General features: G+C 34.2%; 1 protein-coding gene across 3 annotated transcripts in view; it reads right to left on the reverse strand.

Moving 5' to 3' along the window:
• Nucleotides 1–317: 317 nt before the first annotated feature.
• Actn (alpha actinin) overlaps nt 318–21,583 on the reverse strand; it is a 51,339-nt gene continuing 30,073 nt past the window's right edge. Inside the window, exons 2-20 of one of the 3 annotated variants that reach the window (XM_077431788.1) lie at nt 6,341–6,545; nt 5,286–5,416; nt 4,968–5,202; nt 4,631–4,723; nt 3,586–3,671; nt 3,370–3,462; nt 3,195–3,298; nt 2,996–3,122; nt 2,775–2,922; nt 2,535–2,685; nt 2,274–2,459; nt 1,978–2,200; nt 1,709–1,897; nt 1,508–1,635; nt 1,249–1,427; nt 1,051–1,173; nt 864–970; nt 630–788; nt 318–551 (exon numbers count right to left, since the gene is read on the reverse strand). In XM_077431788.1, the coding sequence (XP_077287914.1) occupies nt 630–788; nt 864–970; nt 1,051–1,173; nt 1,249–1,427; nt 1,508–1,635; nt 1,709–1,897; nt 1,978–2,200; nt 2,274–2,459; nt 2,535–2,685; nt 2,775–2,922; nt 2,996–3,122; nt 3,195–3,298; nt 3,370–3,462; nt 3,586–3,671; nt 4,631–4,723; nt 4,968–5,202; nt 5,286–5,416; nt 6,341–6,545 (2,667 nt within the window). In that variant the 3' untranslated portion in view covers nt 318–551. The remainder of the gene's footprint in view (nt 552–629; nt 789–863; nt 971–1,050; nt 1,174–1,248; nt 1,428–1,507; nt 1,636–1,708; nt 1,898–1,977; nt 2,201–2,273; nt 2,460–2,534; nt 2,686–2,774; nt 2,923–2,995; nt 3,123–3,194; nt 3,299–3,369; nt 3,463–3,585; nt 3,672–4,630; nt 4,724–4,967; nt 5,203–5,285; nt 5,417–6,340; nt 6,546–21,583) is intronic. The other 2 variants (XM_077431790.1, XM_077431791.1) reach the window with 2 other exon arrangements.

A 21,583-nucleotide genomic window follows, 5' to 3' on the forward strand; every position in this document is an offset into this window, starting at 1 on the left:
ACAAAAATTAATGTAAAATACAAACTATAAAATATCTCTGAAATAGATTTAAGGGAACATACATAGTTATTAATATATCCAGAGTTATGGCCAGTTGGGTCGAGGCAAGAAATTATTGCCAGTACACATATTTTTAAAATTTTCATTTGTATATATGCTTTCATCACGATATACGCGTTAAAAAAAAAGTATATCGATGTAAAGTACATAAAAGATCTAAACATGTAAGACATTCTCAATCATTTTGTATATCTTCATATTTAAAAAATATAATTTATATATAATAAAATAAATAAAAATTAATATCTATAGCTGTTGGATAAAAGTATAGATTCACTGAATCTAGATAGTGATTTTTCTTTTTATCTTTTTGGTGTGTAAATTGCACAATTCAATAATTGATTTTACATGTACAAATGGACAAACATACAGATTTACACATTTAAAAATTGCGATGGCATTAAATGTACTTTGGATTTTTGTGGCAGCTGTTTCGTGTTCTCCAGCACATAAAACATTTTTGACTTAAATAAAAGCAACTGATATTGGGTCTGAAACAAAACAAAATTTTATTCTATTATTTAAAAAAAAAACATCAACAATTACAACAATTTGAAGTTTTTAACTACCTATAGATCACTTTCCCCATAAAGAGCAGTGCTAAAGGCCATGTAGTCAAGAGCACCAGGAACAGCTCCTTGTCCACGGTATGGAGCCATACGTTGTACGCAATATTCAGCCTGATCTGGAGGCAATTCACGCCTGAGCTCATCGGCTAGGATGTATGACTAAAATAAAAATAAAATACAGTTAATGTACTGGAAAATATAATAAAATTAAGCAAATCACCGTGTATTTATTACCTTATCACCAGCTAAGATCCTAAAGCTGTCTATTACTTGCTCGGCCGTATCAGTATCTGTTGATTCACGGGTCATGAAGTCCAAGAAAGCATCGAAGTGGACGAATCCTATATAAAATCAAACAATATACAATTAGAATGATATATGACACTATAAAAGATATAAAACAGAAATAAACTAAACAAACCGGTGCTGTTGGGATCTACGACAGCGAGAATACGTTGGAAGTCAAGTTCACCTTGACGATCCTTACCAATGCTGTATCCAAGAGAAACGAGGCAAGATTTGTATTCTTCCGGAGCAAGGCGTCCTTAAAAACAAATAAAAAATAAATTAATATGATTTCATCACTAATACAACAACGACGGCTGAATAATACGCATACCTGTGCGATTCTTATCGAAGTGGTTGAACGACGCTCTGAACTCGGTGAGTTGTTCTTGTGTGATACCTTTAGAGTCACGGGTGAGAATTTGATTTTCTACTTCATTGATATTTCTATTGATGGATGTTAATAATTGTTCCCATCCTACGCGTAATGTTTCCATTGTGTATTGTGAATATCTGAATCATGAAAGTACAATTTTGTAAATAAAATACAGCATTCAAATCAAATAAATGCAAAATACTTGGCTTCAATTTACCTATTCTCGAAGATCATGCCTTCCTGTACAGCTTGGTGAATCTTTTCCAATTCCTCGATATGTGGTTTGTAAGCATACACTCCGTGTTCGTATTCTTTGAGTCTGTGCAATTGATCTTCAAGTGATCCCTATAAATGTACATATAATGAAAAAAATATGTTTCAAAGTGGACAATTGTATCAGTCAAAACGGAAACAATACCTGGAGACCCATGCCGATGGCAGTAACAGCATCCATTTGCCTTTCGATCCAAGGACCGACAGCGTTAGCCTTTTCGGCGAATTGTCTACGCAACATTTCGTTGTTCTGTTGTTTCCTTAATTCGGCAGCCAAGGTAGAATCACGTTGTGGTACCAATTGCCTAACATCAGCCCATTTCTTTGTCAAATCCTACAATTTTAATACACATTTATGTATAATAAATCATAAAACTATAACGATTGATAATATTCTTTGTGTAGTTTTCTTACGTTAGCTGTGAGGGTAGTGTACGGGTTCTCCAAACCTCCAGGGATTTGGTGTTGCTTGACGATAGCTTCAACGTCACGTACCAAGTTGACGATCGACTGATATTCCTTGTCGGCTTCTCCCAAAGTTGCCTTGAAGCGGGAGTGAGCGTCCATCAAAGTGGTGATTTCTTCCATTGTGTGTACAATGAACATATCGACGAGATCCTCCCGAGTGCCATCCAACCTTTAAAATTCACAATATATTTAGTATTATGCAAAAAATTGTATGAAATCTCAAATGAAAACGAGTTTTATACCAATTGTTAAATGGAGCAGCACGCTTGGCGAATTCGAGATGCAAGATGTCGATCTTTTCGAGGATGCGTTCGGCTTCATCCAAAGCGGCACGGCGACGTTGAGTGAGAGCGCCGAGACGGTCCCATTGCTCGCAGATACGTTGGCAACGCATGTTTACGCTGGCGGAGTCATGATACTCCAGAGTGCTGTAATAAAAGATTTAAATGTTGACGAAATGATTTACACAAATGTTCTGGAATGACGGATGACAAAAGACATACTTGAGCTCTTGTGCGATGGCGGCAATTTGTTCTACGCGGTCTTGGTGAGCGGCAAGATCGGATTCGAAAGCCTCGTGCTTCTTTTTCAAAGCCTTGACTTCGTTCAACCGACATTGCCTGAAGTCTTGAGACTGAAGCATATCTTCCTTGCCTATAAACAATCAAATATTTCGTTCAACTTCTATTTCTACGTCAGCTACGTTAGACTTTGTGTCCCATAGTACTATATGGTAAAAATACCTCGAGTCCACTCTTCATGGATGTCAGCCTTGTGCTTGAACTTTTGAGCGAGATGTTCAAGTCGTTCCAATCTCATCATTTCGCTGAGAAGCCATTCTTCGAATGCCTTTTCAGCTACTTCAAGTCCCTTCCATGATCCGGTGATGTCCTAAAATTTTAAAATCAATTTAAAAAATGCTTTACAACACCTTCTAGACATTGATGGATGCTAGTCTACTTACAGAAACCATTTTTCCTTCAGTGGGCATGTAAGCCGGGCGGTTGCTAAGACGCAACTTGGTTTGCAAGGTATTGAAGTTGGTCTCCAACTTGGCCTTTTGTTCAACACGTGGTGGCTTGTGTTTACGCCTACAGAAATTCAGATTCAATTAATAAAATATATTTAAATTAAATTGATTTATATAATGAAGTATAAATCACCTGTATGTACGGTAGTCTTCGAGTTTCTTTTGACAACTGGCTAATGAGTTGTCGGTCTGTCGGCTTGCTAACCAGGGCATTGTACGCCTGATCCATTCGAGGAGCTGTAATTTATATTCACAAATTAATATTTGAAATTAAAAAGGATTTGTTTTGAAGTGAACGGAGGACTTACATCACTAGCAAGACGTTCGTATTCTTCCATAAGGCGCTCGTTCTCTTGGTTGACTTTGAGCACCTTGCAAATACGGTTGGCAGCGGTTTCGGCCTGCACAAAACACAACATGTAATTATAAAGCCTAAAAACTTCAAACGGAATCGTTTGTATCTGATTGGTTAGTTATTATGCAACGATTAGAAAAATCACAACTGGTTTGGGTTACATACGAACCTTTTGGGCTCCAGAAAAACAGTGATAGTAGGATGATACATATGTCATTACGGCTCTCTCATCAGGCATAGCTGTGTTCTGTAAGTCTGTCGATAAACAGAAAGCAAATGCAAGCATGCTTTTAGTAGTAGCTTTGATTCGATAATGATTAATTAGAAATAACATTGTGTGAAATATTCATATGAGAAATATACAAATACAATATAAACGAGGATTCAAAAAAAAAAAAAAATTCAAAAAATGAAGAACACTTTCAGCTCAACGAATTTAAAACAAGAAAGGGTTATTAGTACAAAAAAATACAACGATACACATTTTACGGGAGTTAATTAATTTCAATATAAAAAAACTAGGATATTTTTGTTAGATATTTGAATGAATAATAAAGGGAGGAAATGAATTTAATATTATATGTTTAAAAATACACAAAAAAGCAAACATTTATAAAATAATATTTTATATGAAGCAAATTTTAAACGATATAATACAATAAGCGAGGAATTTCTTCAAAATATTTGATATTGTCATGTAAAAGAATCATTCGAGTTTTCATGTAATTATTGAATGGTTTTATTAAACTTGACATTTCTGCTAGCTGCGGTAATATCTTGTAAATTTTTTTTGACCCACTTGGCAATACAATATACTATCAAAATTTGAATTGACTCACCTTCCCTTCCAAAAGTTATTTACAACCATTGAATTGTCAGATAGTATCAGTTTACCATATCAATAAATCAACATTTAGTATTTGCATTATAAAAATATAACTAAATATACATATAGTATACATACGCGTGTTGTTTTTCCAGGAACAAAAATGAAGTTTTATAAAACCATTTAACTTAAAATGTGTTTTTACACAGGTTTTAATGATAAAATTGTATTTAAACTTCATCTTACTATAACTCTTATGATTTTTTTCATGATCATTTCAAATCAAATATACATAAACGCACAAATAGCAAAGGGGAGTTGTTTAAAATCATGCCACATTTCAGCATGGGTTGTTGTTATCACTCAGTATTTATTATAGTCATTAGACTTTTAACCTGTTGAGCACCCTGGAAGGCGTGATAGTAGCATGACACGTATGTCATGATAGCGCGTTCATCAGGCTTGGGAGTATTAATCAGGTCTGCAAATTGTATTCAATTTTTATACTCAAAACACCTATATATTCCCATAAATATGCAAATAAAAAATTCACGGCAAAAATAACATGTGACTCAATGTGTCGTAATGTGTACAAAGTGTACAAGGCAATGTTTAAACAAGTGCCGCTCATTAGAGAGAACATTAACATTATAGTTGATTTGAGATTGTATTTTCATACGTTAAATTTGAATTGTATATAGTGTTTAGTATGCGATCATTCTCACCATCTGGATCCAACATCCTTGGGATGTCAAGATACTTTTCAGCGACGTCGAAAGCTGTGTTCAAGTTTTCCAGAGGATTGTCCTTGGAAAGTTTGCTGTAGTCGATGAGGTCTGGTCTGTGACGATGGATCAGGGCACAGAAAGCCAGACCGTCCTTGAAAGACAGGTGGAAGTTCTGAACGTTGACGTTCTTGTACGGGGCTGTCTTACGTTGGCACCACAACAACAAACCTTCCTGTTTTGAGATAAAAAAGATATATCAATATCTTAACCTTGAGGTTCTGATAGTACGGTCAGTATACGGAAGCAAATTTATACCTTGGCAGTCATTTCTTCAACAGAAATGTCCTGGATGGCGAATCTGAGAATAATAGTCCAGATCATACCCAAAGTCATTTTGAGATTTCCATCCACGATTTCCTCTGCTCCAATGGAGACGAGTTTTACTCCTGAAATTCAATTTAAAAAATCATATAAATTGTATCAAGGTCCTTTTACAAATATTAAATATGATAAAATAAAGATAATTGTATAAAATAGTAAAATACAAAACTTTTCTTTTGAACTTGTGACCCACAAACTCTATGACATTACAGAGTACTCTAACGCGTCACTGTGACAGTCACCCAACCATAACACAAATAAAGGTATATAAAACATCCGTGCTTGACATTTATAATTGAAAAAATCTACCACGGGCGTTGCTCTACAACCACTCAACTAGTTTAGCACAGCTTACATTAAACAGGTCAATTTCACCAGCAACCCGGTTGAGCAGATATATCGCTCTAGATATTGGAAACGTTGCCAACATATTTGTGCGAGCCACAGGAGGAGAAAACAAATCAAGTCCCTGAACTTATTAGGTGTATAAAACTTAAATTCTTCAAGAACCTGAAGATTTTGTGCTAACCCATTTAATAATAGCTTAAAAAAATGCTTTCCCAGAAACATAACACCACGAGACTCCAATGAGCTGAAGCCTAACGCCCCTAATAGGAATGCACTAGGATATAGCCAAGGATAATAACCATACAATTTCATATAACGATATCTGAGAAACCGTTTTTGGATTCTCTCAATCTTCAATGAATGAGTCATATGAGTAGGACTCCATATAATGGAAGAAAATTCATAGGGATTCATAAAGAATTTTAAGCACCAACGCACTCTGGAAATGTTTACTAAGTACTCGTGGTAAGAATACCAGTATTTTTGTGTCCGGCAAACAAATATTGTCTATGTGCCGTTCAAAAATTAAAAATTATTTGAGAACAAGACCCCCAAATCGCTAGAATCATCCACTGACTTTAATTCAACACCACTTAGGTGATAGGGATATAAATGTATGTATGTATGTATATATTGTTTACCTTTGGAGGCGATGTAATCAAGAGCCTTGTTGACATTCGCGATCTTGTGGAAGCGCATTTTTCCGCGATCGGGCTTTGGGAGAGTTTCTCCGGAGATGACCTCCAGGAGAAGCATCAGCTTCAGCCCATTGCGGAAGTCGTCTTCGATGTTCTCAATTGCCGTCCCGGCTTTACGGAGGTGGCTGTTACACCAAGCGGTGAAGGTCTGCAACGCAAAACACACAAATTAGCGATTCATTCATCTGCTGCTTATAAATTATGGCAACGCTCAGTGGAGCGTGGAGTACAGGAAATACAATTTGGATCATAAATATCAACAAAACCGTACGACATTTGGTAATGTGTAATTCAATGTGAACCAATGGAGCTAATAAAACCACATCAAGTTGTTTATCTGCCGTTCAATCATCTCCAATGAACAAGCACAAATTACCATAACGGCTAGTTCGTCCTTGATTGCAGATTGGAGAATATAATGGGTGGACAAATGTATGTACATTGCCGATTATTTTCAGCGCACTGTGTGGATTGTCGGCGCTCATACAAAATTAGCCAAGCGGAAAATTTGCGATTGCAAATGTTTTGATCCCATAACTGTATCCGATGCTTAATTAAATTATAATATACATAAGATTTTGCTATTTAATACATCATATAAACAACTACATACATACTACATATTTAGCTCGGCAATTAATGATGACACAATTTTGAATGTAAATATTAATACGACATTACTTAGATTTTAAATAAGCAAAGGTTAAGTCATCACTAACTGTATAAATAGAGTATATTTCCGTTGAGCATGTTTATATCATAAATTATTAAAAAATCAATGATTTTTAAACATTTCATCAATCTGAATCAATTGTTTTATCAACCAGAAATATTTAACATTATTCAAAACACTGCTAGATTTATTGTTAAAGAAGTCGAAGAAAAAAACATAAAGCATCTAATGAGTGATATAATATACTTTACTTTTTAATTTGTTTTCCTTATATTTATCTTTTTCATTTTTGTATATATATCATTCATAAGATAATATAATATATCATTCATAAGATACTAGTAGGATTAGTGCTGTTATCAGTCAAAGTGGCACTAAATATTAAGATTTTTTTTATAAATTGTTATTTAAATAATTTTTTATTTGTTATCCTATTATAAAAATGTGTTTTTATTTGTTTTACTTATTTTTTTATAGTAAAAAAACTTGCGATTTCTAAAAAATGTAGCGTTCCATTCATTTTGTCACACCTCTGTATACCAACGAAAAGAATTTTCATTTACATACAAAATATTCATAAATACGTTGATTTTAATATTTAAGTAAAAATGAAAGAAATCATCATACATAAATTAATTAAGTAGGAAAAGAAATATTATCGAATATTAAACAGCAAAATTAAAAAATTTAATATGGAATAAATTATTTTTTTATAATTATGTACGTTGATTAAAAATATTATCAGCATCGCATTTTCTTGTAAAACATAAAAAAAACATCAAGATAAATAAAATAAAGTCTTAATTACAACGCAGATAAGATAAAATTTTAATTTTGCTGTAGATGGGGAAAAGATTACACGAATAATTGCATTAAAAACGGAAACATGATATTTTGCGGTTTCGAACAAGTCGACGGATATGGCCCGGCGCAATTTTAACATTAAAATCATTTATCGAAATTGAACATTGCTAAATTGCCACATTCCTAAGATTTCAACGCGCATTAGGAAACCCGACCCAACAACATATACATACATAATCATAACAATATAACAAAACCGAGTCCTAAACGTAATTACCATCGCATAATATAACAGTACAAAATAATTACAAATAAAATTTTCAATTATTACTCAACTATTGTACAACAATCAGTTCGTCACGCTTTCCTCGCCTGACGTAATGATATTAACACCGGCTTCTTAAATCATCCTATTTCATATCCTAGCCGTTCAATAGTTCAAAAAGTGTGACTAATTGGCTTGTCTTGAAATTTGCACGTTACGCACAAAACCATGTAATTGTTTGCATATGAAGAAATTAGTCCACTTCGTAAGAAATGATATATCCGTTCCGCGTACAAACCGGTAATACTCATAACCGGTCAGTTTAGTTGAGTTCACAATATAAAATGTACTATGTAAAACAAACACTCAATCTTCTCGTAGTGCGTCATTGTAGTTTTTCCGTTAAAAATCGACAATTAACCGTAGAAAACACTTTCGAATGATTCACGGAATGTTTACGTCGAGATGAGTCGCCCGAATCGTATGTAAACGGAAAGGAAAACCGTTTAGAAAATTTAAAAGTAAAATTTCTTCGAAAATCAGTACACTTTCCACGCTCAAGGTGGGCTTTGACGAAAAAATTTGAATCAGCAGACAAGTCTGACAATTTGTCTGCCGTAGATATACATACATATGTAACAACAGTTAACAGATAAAATAAAACAATACAATCGGTCGGTGATCCTAGTTGAGCCTATCTTTATCTTTCAAGTATTTAAAATATATCAGATACATATGTATATTCACTATACATTTAACAACGAATTTTACCACTTTACTTTTATAAAGATGCATAATATGTATGATTTGGTAAAAATAATCCAAAAAGTAGCAATTTTCTTTTGATCAACAAAATATTTTCTTCTCGTAGATTGTACCTTTAGTAAGAAAAATTCCGTAATCAAAGACTGCGGGACTTGTCTGTCGACAAATCTTCACATACATGCATACATACATATGTATAAGACCAGCTTAACTGCTGATTCTTAGAAACTTTCTTCGAAAATACGCATTCTAGAACTAGAACTATCTGGACATTAAGCTTAGCTCCACTTATTAGTGATGCTATTTAATAATACATCATTTTTATAAAAAATAATATGATATATGTAATATAAAACTTAAAAAAATCATAAACATAAATGCTATTTGTAATATTTTATTTTATTTCAATCAACCATGCGCACTCGTCTTAACAAATTGCTCCAAACCGACGAGTGTTGTATACAGATTAAGAATTATTAATTACTATTTGTTTAACCCGACTTTGCTCAGTATTTGTAATATAAAAAGCGTAAAAATGGCGAATCTAATAGTAAATATTCATTTGTATTTTATTAAATTTATTTGAATCGAAAAAAATATATAATATTCAACCAATTGAATTGTGGTCATAGAAACTTTGCTTTGTTTATGAAGTTCCCAACCAAGATTACATATTTTCTTACATACTTGCATAGTCTCTTTCGAAATTATATATTAGATACATTTAGGTATACGTCCATATGTTTACATTAAATATGACATCTACGGTCTTTTGTAAGTATTATACAAGGCAAATAAAAACATCGATCCACAGAAACAACTATGGACAAAATAGCAGCATTTATACAAATCAACAAAATCGGGATGCTGAAAAACTTGAAATTTTGCGAGAAAATAGGAAATAGTTGCCAATTTGTTGGAACCGTATCAATGAAAATTAGATAAATCGGCAAACACTGATCGGAAACGACCAACCTGGAGTCAACTGGTGGGATTTAGCCCGTGACCACTTTGTTCGAAAGCATTTTACGCCAAACACATGCTGTATAACCATATTTATTGTTAACCATTGTTTATCTCAAAACATCTCAGTATATGTGAAACCAAGTCGAGATATTTGTCATTAGTAAAGTATCTAGCTAGGACAAATGTATCCAAAAATACTGTACGACAGACTAATCTACAGACAAATATCTAAGTCGACGGTCACTTTTATTAACGCGTCGCAATAAAAATAAACGATACAAGTAATTGAAACATATTTTATTTTTGGGGGGGGGGTGTCGGTCTGCGTAATTTGACGACCGAGTGCCACCCCTCGTAAACGAAACTTTCACTACATAGCAAGACCGATTACTGCCGGAAATATCACTTATGAAACCCTTATAGTGCCATTAGGGTCAATTTATGATAGCTTATGGAGAATGCGGGTACAACCGGGGACGAATCCGAACGTTTAAGGCTTTCAACGTCTGGTCCACGCGAGGACGATAGTAATGCCCGCTTAAAACGCCTCTAATGATTTGGCGATTAGTTAAAATTAACAGCATGTGACTTAAAACGACTGTGAATATCGTTTGGGATTATTACACAATGCAATTTAAAGTCCTACATATAGGATTCTCACATTTAAGTGTTATTGGTAAGGCCATCATGTGCCTATACATATGTACGTGTACTTTTCCTACTCTCTATTAGTGTTATTTCCACAAATGTTGAATGTGCATTTACATACACACTAACTGTCTATGTCAATACCTCCAGTTGATACACCATTGCTTCTAATTATAGGAGTATTCATTTTAATTTAATACTCTACTAAAACATATTTTGAGGCATATACGAAAAGACATAGAAAACGGAATATTTGGGTTAGAAGCATGGGGGTAAAGAGATTGAAATGGCAATGGGTGGGTCACGTAGCTAGAAGAGCGGACGATATATGGATGAAATAAGTGCTCGAATGGTACCCGAGAGAATTTTAAAGGGTGCAAGAAGGCCACTGGGGAGATGGGGAGATGAAATCAGAAAAATGTGTGGGGTGAGATGGATGCGAGTTGCCAAAAGAGACGAATGGAAGAATGTTGGAGAGGCTTTCATCCAGCAGTGCATGGCGAATGACTGTGAATGATACATGTAGGTGGTACACTTCGGAAAAGCTAAAAATTTATATGTGAAAAATTCTTTCGGCTATTATCTTCTTTTGTTGAGATAATGTTTAATTTTATCTTAACTTCAGCAAAAATATACTTCAGATAAAACAAAAGCCTTGTAAAACTAGCTTAAATATCATATAGAAATGGCATATCGGAAAAAAATTGTTCTTTGGTTTATTTTTCATTGTTTTTATAAGTCAATGGATTGAAGCGAATTAAAAGTTGGGAATAGTTATATAAGAATTGAATAAAAAGTTTCTATTTTACTCTGGTATTTGTTTCATTCGAACAATAAGCGCACGCACAGTTTTTAATCAAGAAGAAGTCCAATATAAAAGAAGATGGCCAATTATTAAATGTTTTAAGAAGCAAGGCAATGAAGGCTTTATTATGAGGGATAATAATTGGAATTAATTAGAATCTTAATGACAAGATTACATTATCAAATAATGTTAATATGATAAGTAGTGAATAACAGTACAATTGTGAATACACAAGGTTCTAATGTTAAATTTTATCTTAATTTCAGCAAAAATATACTTCAGATAAAACAAAAGCCTTGTAAAACTAGCTTAAATATCATATAGAAATGGCATATCGGAAAAAAATTGTTCTTTGGTTTATTTTTCATTGTTTTTATAAGTCAATGGATTGAAGCGAATTAAAAGTTGGGAATAGTTATATAAGAATTGAATAAAAAGTTTCTATCTTACTCTGGTATTTGTTTCATTCGAACAATAAGCGCACGCCCAGTTTTTAATCAAGAAGAAGTCCAATATAAAAGAAGATGGCCAATACTTAAAATTTTTAAGTATTGGCCATCATTTTTAAATTGTTAATATGATAAGTAGTGAATAAGAGCACAATTGTGAATACACAAGGTTCTAACTCATGCAATTTTTAATTTTAAAATTCAATTAATACAGAACGGGCCAACTACTGCAATTGCATTCCTATTTACGTTGTTATAAATTAGCAATTTTTAATCGTATGAAAATTTTTACACAGTGTGATTCTTGTAATCAATTTTGACCCACTTTTTCTTGAACTTTTTACCAAATTTTCTAAAAATAACATAAATGTTACCAACGATAACACAACATTCTTTCAAAATTTAAGTTGAATCTATCCTATCAAAAAGGTATTTGAATTGTTAGAAGCTACATATGTACATGTTGGGTAAATAGTATCTGTTTACTTGGTTACCATATCAATGTATCAACATTCAGTAATTGCACAGTAGTGTGTGGATATAGCGTGTTTTTCAAATAGTCGTGAGATTAAAATGAAGCATTTAAGATTATATAGAAGTCAAGATTCTACTACATAGCATAGTCTTCAAACTGGCTAAAGCAAAACTACTACGCCCTAAAATACTGTAACATAGAAATTCCGGACCAATGTAAAGTGGATAATTCCGAGTTTGTAAAGAATTCCTAGTTCGTAGGAAATAACGTGTATGGGGAGTGAAGGGGCTGTTCGGACTACTGCATATCCGAACACTCGGCTACCTGCCTTTAAAAGTGTGTACATCCCGAGTCATAGAATAAATGCTGTTAACCCTTTGAATGCTGATCAACGCCGATCGGCGTTTTACCAACAAGTCTTATTGTATTGTCTTACTGTATTGTATGTCTGTATTTTGAGTATGTACAAAGGGTAGCATTGAACATGGGTCGTGTAATCCGTGTCATTCATTTGTCAACGTTTATAAAGACTGATTTACACCGGAATTTCTGAACCATAGTAGAATTTCCCGATGGGAATCCCTAACTGCTGAGTATTTTAGATTGTGCCTTGGTATTTAGATTGTCAACATTACATTTTAACAACAATGAAGAAGATGGAACTATTTTTGCAAAAATAATAGACTTATTTTGCTTATTTTATATGTATATTAGAGAGTCTAAACACACCTTTACAAAACTCAACATCCTCGGCGGTAGTTATCGAGGGTTTGTTTGGATTAGCTACAATTTTTATACCTGCTTTCTAATGGATTTCTAAATAATTCTAGTTGGAAATGTTGGCGAAATTTTAAGCGTGGCGGGCTTTCAACAGAAAAGACGTCAGCACTCTAACGCCGGGCCGCACCGTGTGACTTGGTTGAGGGCGACAACCAATGCATGCAGGTAGATGGGACATGCCACACCCGTCAACTTGTTTGTCGCACACATTTCCATACATTTTTTCGTGTCGCGCAACTAGTCGGCCGACAAAGTTGCACGGTGCGGCCCGGCCCAAAGGGTTAAGCGACTTTGGCCCATCATTCGGATCCTGAACCCACCCCTACGCAACAGTAGATTCAACAATGAATCTATTACATAATAAAATACACCCTGTGACAAATTCTCCATTGCTCAAAAGTAAGACTCGTCATCAACACTCCCAGCTATTGAAGGAGTGCATAGCCCAACTGACATATCCAAGGAGATGGTCGCACGTGCACGTGCATTCGTCTTGGGTGCAAAACTGATCAGAATTCGACAGTCAGCAGCTGCTGAACGGACGAAGCTTAAGTTCCAGGCCCGGCTAAAGGTCTTGCACTACTGAAATAGTATAGTAACTGAGTATACTAAAAATACGTATCCGCCGCTAGTAAACAACACATGCGTGCACGGAAGATGGATGAGGGGCGCTCGCGCATAATTTGCCTCAATTAGCGACGTGGTCAACAACCCACGCTCGGACACAGATGCAGCTGCACTGCATATTGCAGAGAGAAGTATTGCAGCACTCGCTGGAGCAATTCGTGCAGAATTAGAACCGTCAAACACTCGATCCCCATTGAGACTCTGGAGGGAACTCACCCTCTCGAGTAAGCCTCGGTTTCTATATTCGAGACGAGGAGTGGCACTTGTTTGTGAGGAAATTCAAGTCCGTCATAAAGCTGGGTATAATTAAGGGGACCACCCACTGATGAGAGTCAGAAATTGCCTCGGAAAGGGCGCTCTCTACTGGCCGACTTTTTTCTATTGTTTAGTCAGAGCATCGCGTCTCATATTTTGTGATCGTTTGCATTTTATGCTAAGAAAAAACCGGTCAATAAACAACACTTATGAATCGAAACGAAAATATAATATGTCAGATTCAAAATCAATATAAAAACTTGAATGGATCAAGAAAGACACTTCGTAACAATAATAAATTAGTTGGCCTGGTGACGGTAAAACATATGCTAAAAATGTATGAAATGAAACTATTGTTAATTCCACAAAGCATATGTGACAATTGAATGATAGAAACTCTAGGATATCCCAAGCAACGTAGGAATAGGTTTTTGAACTATTTTACCTAATATGCTGTACATTGACATTAAAATAATATAATACTATGATTACTAACAAAATTAAATTAAAATTGTAAATACAAAATGATCAGTAGATCAGTAGCTATTAAAAAAGATATAAGATGTATTGTGAACATACTTTAGTAATAATAAAAAGCATTTAAAAATAAAAAAAAGCAATGTAGTTGTACATAAAGGTGAACCCAAAGCTATTTGTTTGGCTGAAATAAGCCAAGAATCACTGATCTAGTTTAATCGGATGATACATAATACTAGATAGGATGAGTAGGACACGTTCGGAACGGAAATTGGTCATCTTCAAGTAGTTGTGCAAACATCGGTGACACAATGCGTTGAATTTGGCAACTCTTGCTCGTTTCGTAAAGGGTTTTCAAATGAAACGAATGCACGCGTCAATCTATCGGCGTGAAGTCCATTAAAAAGCACTAAACGAGAATGAAGAATGGGAACTTCAGGAAGTAAAATCAAAATACATAATATGATTTTATATTTGGCAGACCTCATTCGCTTCAGGAAGTGATAATGTGATATCAGTGAATCAATCGACAGAATCCATTTGAGTATTCTTTAGTCTGTATTTTGACGGTGAAAAGGGTCATCACGTAGTCTTAAATTTAGAGATATGGTCTATTTTTGCATCGCATTTAAGTATCATTCTGATAAAATACAAGAACAAGAAAACCGTTGTACGTAGTATACAAAACATTTGACTCGTGCTAGTATAAATTTGATTCGAGAGACCCTCGCTTTCTTTCTTCTATCCCCTATAGATCTGAAAATGGAAAATTTTACTCGAATGTCAACTCACGTGTAAATTCAAAGAAGGCGACAGTAAGTTGTTCAAAATTTGGATCAATGAGAAAATTAATATAGATCTCACGAATTTGGTTACTGCTAGATAAAATTTTATACTGACATTAGACCAAGAACTTCTACGTACGAATAAGGAAAATCAATCTAGTTTAATGATGCCTACACCGTTAAAACCATCAACAGAAATAAACGCCCAACTGATCATAGCCGTATAGATTATTCATTTTGTCATCACTTTTACATTCTAACTAACAAATAGTTCAAATAAAAACCTCTGTCCTTGAATCTTCATTTTGCTTTAATCCGGCGCAATACAAGACGATACGTGTCATGTCTTCAATATACCCAATATTGAGTCATCGCAGCTCGTTATCATTACAAAATAGAATAAAATATATCGCGCACTCACTTTAACCATAACTTATGCTGCACCTGTATGGAATAATGACTTCAATAATCTAAAATAAATCATTTATAATATAACAAGCCCATATATGTATACATTACTAACCTGAAAAAACTAAAGTCAGTAAAAAAAAAATAGCCAGGAGATGCTACGATACGAACAACCATACTAAAAAACTTGTGAAGAGTCTCGGTGATTACAACAAGATGTCTATACCTTTCAGATATAAACACACATTAAAAATAATATTTGAATTAGATCACCGACTTAGAAGAGTATTTAGTTCAAAATAATATATACTAGTGGTTTTACCCAGCTTCGCTCGGTATTTGTAATATAAACCGCTTAAACATGGCTAATGTAATTCATTTGCTTTCAGTAAACATTCATTTTCTTTTTAATTAAATTTATCTGAATCGAAAAAAAAAGAATATTCAACGATATCGATATCATCATCATAGAAGCTTTAATTTTTTTTCGATGCTTTCTATACCCTTCAGGTATAAACAAAGATTACCTAAACACAATCTGCTTTAGATCGTCGACTTTAGAGAGTCTTTAATTAATATTATGTATTAAATGTATTATGAGCATTTATAAGAATTGTAAATAGGTTTTTGAGATATTTTTCATATTATGCTGTACATTAACATTAGAATAATATAATACTATGATTACTAACAAAATGAAATTAAAATTGTAAAATAGAAAATGATCAGTAGATCAGTAGCTATTAAAAAAGATATAAGATGTATTGTGAACATAATTTCGTAGTAATGGCGGAGGCTCCATTTACTTATATTGATGACCAAAATGAGCAATATGGCAAAGTATGAAAACGATTGGATTAGAGGCAAACCTTTTCCTGAATTGTAATCGTAAGTGAAACGTAAAGGAGGTATGTAATAATAAAAAGCATTTAAAAATCAATCCATGCATATGCTGATGGTCATAACAAAGCTCGTCGAGCAGTAGTAATCGAGATGTACAGTTCGCCTACTGCCAAGCTAGCTGAAACGGGATACAAGCATGAATCAGGTATTCGCGGTACCGATCTCATTCACGTTGGCAAAAGTGCAGGATGCACATGTTCAGAGCTTTTGGGATGAGCAGAATTTGGACTACCAATGTGCTGACGGATGTGAGGAATCCGAGCATCAGTTTCACAAGTTCTAGTGTGTGATTCACGGTGATTTGGTGGTGGCGTTAGTTACACCCACGACGCAGATCGTCACAGCCAGCAACCAAACAGAAATAGACGCCGGGCACCGCACGACGCCTATACAAAATTGGGTCGACATCGAAACCGACCGAGTTCGCTGCACCCGGAGTTGCCACCAGCTGCTACTACTACTTGCTAATAATTCAGCTTGGACAAGTTAAATTTCGTAGAACGATCCAGAGGAACCGTATTCCACCCTTATCAATGGACGCGAGTCAAACCCAAGGCGTATAGCGTGGATACTGCGATGGTTCGGTTCATGGAAAGGTATGACTGCAAAGTTCTGGGTGTTCTACTTGCTCTATGTATGTGTGTACAAATGTACTTCTATGGAACAGTATTATACAGTATACTTCAAAGAATGAAGTAAAAATTGTGGCCAATAAAATATATGTAACAAGTTTCCTTAAATTCGGATACTGTACCGAAGTTCATTCTATAGACACAATTGTTTCGGAAACCGAAAAAACCGGAAAATACACCGTGGGTGAAAATTTCATTTAACCCTTTGAGTGCTGACGTCTTTTCTGTTGAAAATTTCGCCGACATTTCCAACTAGAATTAGTTAGAAATCCAATAGAAAGCAGGTTTAAAATTGTAGCTAACCCAAACAAACCCTAGATCACTACCATATATAACTACCGCTGATGATTTCGAGTTTTGTAAAGGTGTTTTTAGACTCTAATATGTCTTGCAACAATATAAAACAAACAAAATAAGTCTATTAATTAATGTAATTTTCCAAAACTAGTTCCATCCTCTTCATTTTTGTTAAATTATAATGCTCACTATCTAAATGCCAAACCGCAATCTAAAATACTCAGCATCTAGGGATTCCCAACGGGAAATTCTGCTGTGGTTCAGAAATTCTGGCGTAAACCAGTCTTTATAAATTAATGACACAGATTACACGACCCATTTTCGATGCATTTTTTTTCAATGCTACCTGGAAAGGCTTAGCGGGTAGTATTCTTGTTTACTTTGTACATGCTCAAAATACAAAGACTATCGGTGTTTTTCAGGTCTATGGACTTGTTGGCAAAATGCCGATCGGCATTGGTCAGCATTCTAAGGGTCAAATTCGGATATTGTTCCAAAGTTCATTCTATAGACACGATTGTTTCGGAAACGGAAAAAAACCGGAAAATGCACCGTGGGTGAAAATTTCATTTAAATAAATATATTTTTCATTGAAGTATCGAATCGTATATAATAACCGTCAATTGCGTGCGTGCCTGCGTGCGAAGTGCATGTGAATGTTCGTTAACATGCACCGTCTATTTCTCCCCTTGGAATCGGCTGCACTAGGTTTTGTGTAGCATCTTAGTGTTAAATGTCTAAGTTTCACATGAATGTGTAAAATATCGAGGTTTGAAGAATGAACACAAAATATGTATTTTTAAACAATTTTTTAGTTTTTAACAATTAGTTAGTTAACCAGAGCTATCAAGGTGAAGTGTTTATACCGGAGACAATATATATGTAGATCCAAATCAAAGTAATATCAACATATTTAAAAATATATATGTATAATATCAGCGATGGTTAAGTTAATTGTAGTGCTTATCAAACTCCGGGACAAACAATCAAAATGATTGACTGTAACTGATAAGTTGGTGATTTTCTTTACATTTTCAAGAATTTGATTTAACTTTTTAGCCATTTTTATAATGAAATTGTAAAAATTACTATTGATCACAATATTTAAATAGAAACTTAACATAACGAGAAGAAAAATAGTGTACCATCATATCGAAAATTATTAACTTTTTCATCATAAAAAACTCTTTGTGCTATCAAAAATGCGGACGTCATTCAAAAACCACAAAAATGCATCGCAATACGAAAAAGGAAAACTTTAATGATCTAAAAAATTTACAAACAAGGAAAACAGATACACCGCGTATGCAGAGTCATCAAATAAGAATGCGACTATCAACAATAAATAACTAAACGTACAGTCGATACGAGCACATAAAGCGAAGTTAATTAAAAACGACGAACGCAAATAGACAAAAGTAAAAATAAATCTAGCCAGGAACTGTAATCTAAAATTAAAAATAAAAAGTCAAAATTAAAGTGATAAAAAAATCCATTAAACGACCGCTGGCAAAGAATCCCACATTGCACACAGCTGGAAGTGGAAAAAAATTTTGACGAGTGAATACTTAATACGTAAATTGAAATGTCAAATAAAAAAATTAATTTAATTTACTAAATGAAACGAACGGGTCGTCATGCAATAAGCGGTAATGACTTTAGATGCGTTATCACAGCACGTGAAAATTTTAAACACCGGCGAAAATGCCAAAGAAAATCCTTGACGAAATTAACGACGCGTTCTATGACTTGTATATCTTGGACAATTTCCTCGGTATTCGACTGCCAGTTACGCAGTTACTTCCACGCTCATACGTAACAAGGTACGAAATTAGACCAGCGCAGTTTGAGGAGCACTATGCTGGATAATAATAATGTCCCAAGGTGAGATAACAAACGGTACAAACGGGTGACGTTCAGAGCACGTCACTGAACGTGACACAGTCAACAGGTGAGCATTCCTATGCGGACTTGAATGGGTTAAATTGAGGGAATTGGGTTGACGAAACCAGGAGACGAGTGCGATAGTGTATTTTGTCTTATCTAATATAATAAAAGCCACCACATGACCCATTTTCCCCGGACGTGTCCTCTTTTCGACATACATACATTTTCCGTCAAATCAGATTTTCAAATACGTAAAACTTTATATTTTGTTTTTAAATGCGAAATGCTTCATATGAACATATTTCCGAAAAAAAAAGTCAAAACACGAAACTTAAGTTTTGAGCTTGTAACCCACCAGTAGGGTTGTCAGATTTCACGCAAGTCAAACCGGGACACCCACAAAAAAAAAATCAGTTCTTTGACTTTTCTATAGATATATATTTTCAATAGAAGTGATAATATTTAGAATATCTATACTTATTTTTTTTTCCCTTCTATTTTTAGTATATGTAAATGAAAAGTGCTACAAGACTTCACTGAGAGGATTAGTGAAAAATCTAATAAGGTTTTTGGTACTTTTTCTTCAGCTAAAAAAAAGCTTTTAAAGCTTCAAATACCTTTAGAGTGCGTTCTATTGCAAGTAATGGTGGTATTTTAAATAAATAAATAAATCTTAATATTTTAATCATTAGAATCAAATCTAAAAATAAAACTTATTATTTACTATGATATATTGAGTTTTTGAATGTGAGAGTAGATTTTTATATTGAATATATAAGCAAAATCAAAGAAATATTATTTCTGTTCTGACAGTGTCTATTCCGCGTCTGCGTGTGATGAATTAATTTGAGTCTGAGAAAATTATCGATCCAAGATAGATTAATTGATGCCTGATACACATTTTTTGTCTCCCTTCTACACATACAAAATTATGTATGTAGTTCTCCAGAAAGTATAAGACAGAGACAAATAGTTCATTGTTGAATATTGCTGCAGTTTTTACCAGACTGTCTGGTCCAAACATCGACTTTTTGTTTATAGTTTATGTTAATCCTGAGTTAAAAACTTCTGTACGAATTTAAATGTAGTAAACCGGGACATTTGGACGTCCCGAGAGGTTTGTTCGGGACACCGGGACACGAGACTTAAAACTGGTGACGCCTGACAACGCTACCCACCAGTTACATAAATGACTGACTAATCATTGAAACGCACACGAAAGTCTCATTTAAAATAATTATCACGTAAAAAAAACACCTTTTTCAGCAATCGACTAATGGAAAAACATTACATACTCACAAAGCAATTATTGAATGTTGATGAATTGATATGGTAACCAAGTAAACAGATACAATTTATCCAAACATAGCTACTATTAATTCTCACGGATCATTCAAAGACTTGTATGAATGGATTGAATGGATTTTCAGTTTAACTGTATACTTTTTTCTGAACGCAAAGATACGGCAATCCTAAATATGATATAAGGAATGTGTATATGCATATGTAGTTATATGGGAGGATCGTGTTTTCTGCAATATAAATAGTGCTTATCGCAAACCGTGTGATTATTTCGCGCACGGTAAACATTTAATATAGAGGTATAGCGGCTGATAACGATCATACGTTCGCGTGAAATTTGCGATCTTATCCGTTAGTAATATCGTATCATTATATGGAAATATTACGTATCTTTGAATGGTAAATTAAACATGTGTTTGTAACTCAAGATAAGAGCGATATCCATTAAAAAACCTTACGCAATATAGTGATTGATTGATTGATTGATTTTAATGTTAAGCCTTGCCTCTTCATTTTACGACGTGTGTTCTAAGGAAGTCCATAAGATAAGATAAAAGAAATGGGAAATAGATAATGAATATTAGTACACTGTGTTGCATATCAGGGGAATCCCCAAGCACATTCATTACCGACTAAATCGTGCAAAAGCAAATCCAGGATAAAAGAGTTAGCCGCAAATGGACGATTGCTATAATTCAAAGTGAATTTTGTATTAAAATTTCATCACTGGCAGGTTATTGATACTTTCGTCTACAATATATTTTAACGGTGCCGGATATTGAACCAGAAAAATCCAGGTAATAAACCAAATGATCAGACTAATCAGTAGCTATGAGAATTTATCGGAGCATTTCTGCAGTGCTGCTGGTCAGACTTTATAAATCGAAATCGATCGTTTCCTAATAGAGATTGTCAATTTCTCTGATTTCATCGTTGAAATGGTTCCTCGTCAAATCGGGAAAACCATCCTACCTACTATTTGA

Source organism: Arctopsyche grandis, chromosome 6, assembly GCF_051622035.1.
Source record: "Arctopsyche grandis isolate Sample6627 chromosome 6, ASM5162203v2, whole genome shotgun sequence".
Taxonomy (NCBI): domain Eukaryota; kingdom Metazoa; phylum Arthropoda; class Insecta; order Trichoptera; family Hydropsychidae; genus Arctopsyche; species Arctopsyche grandis.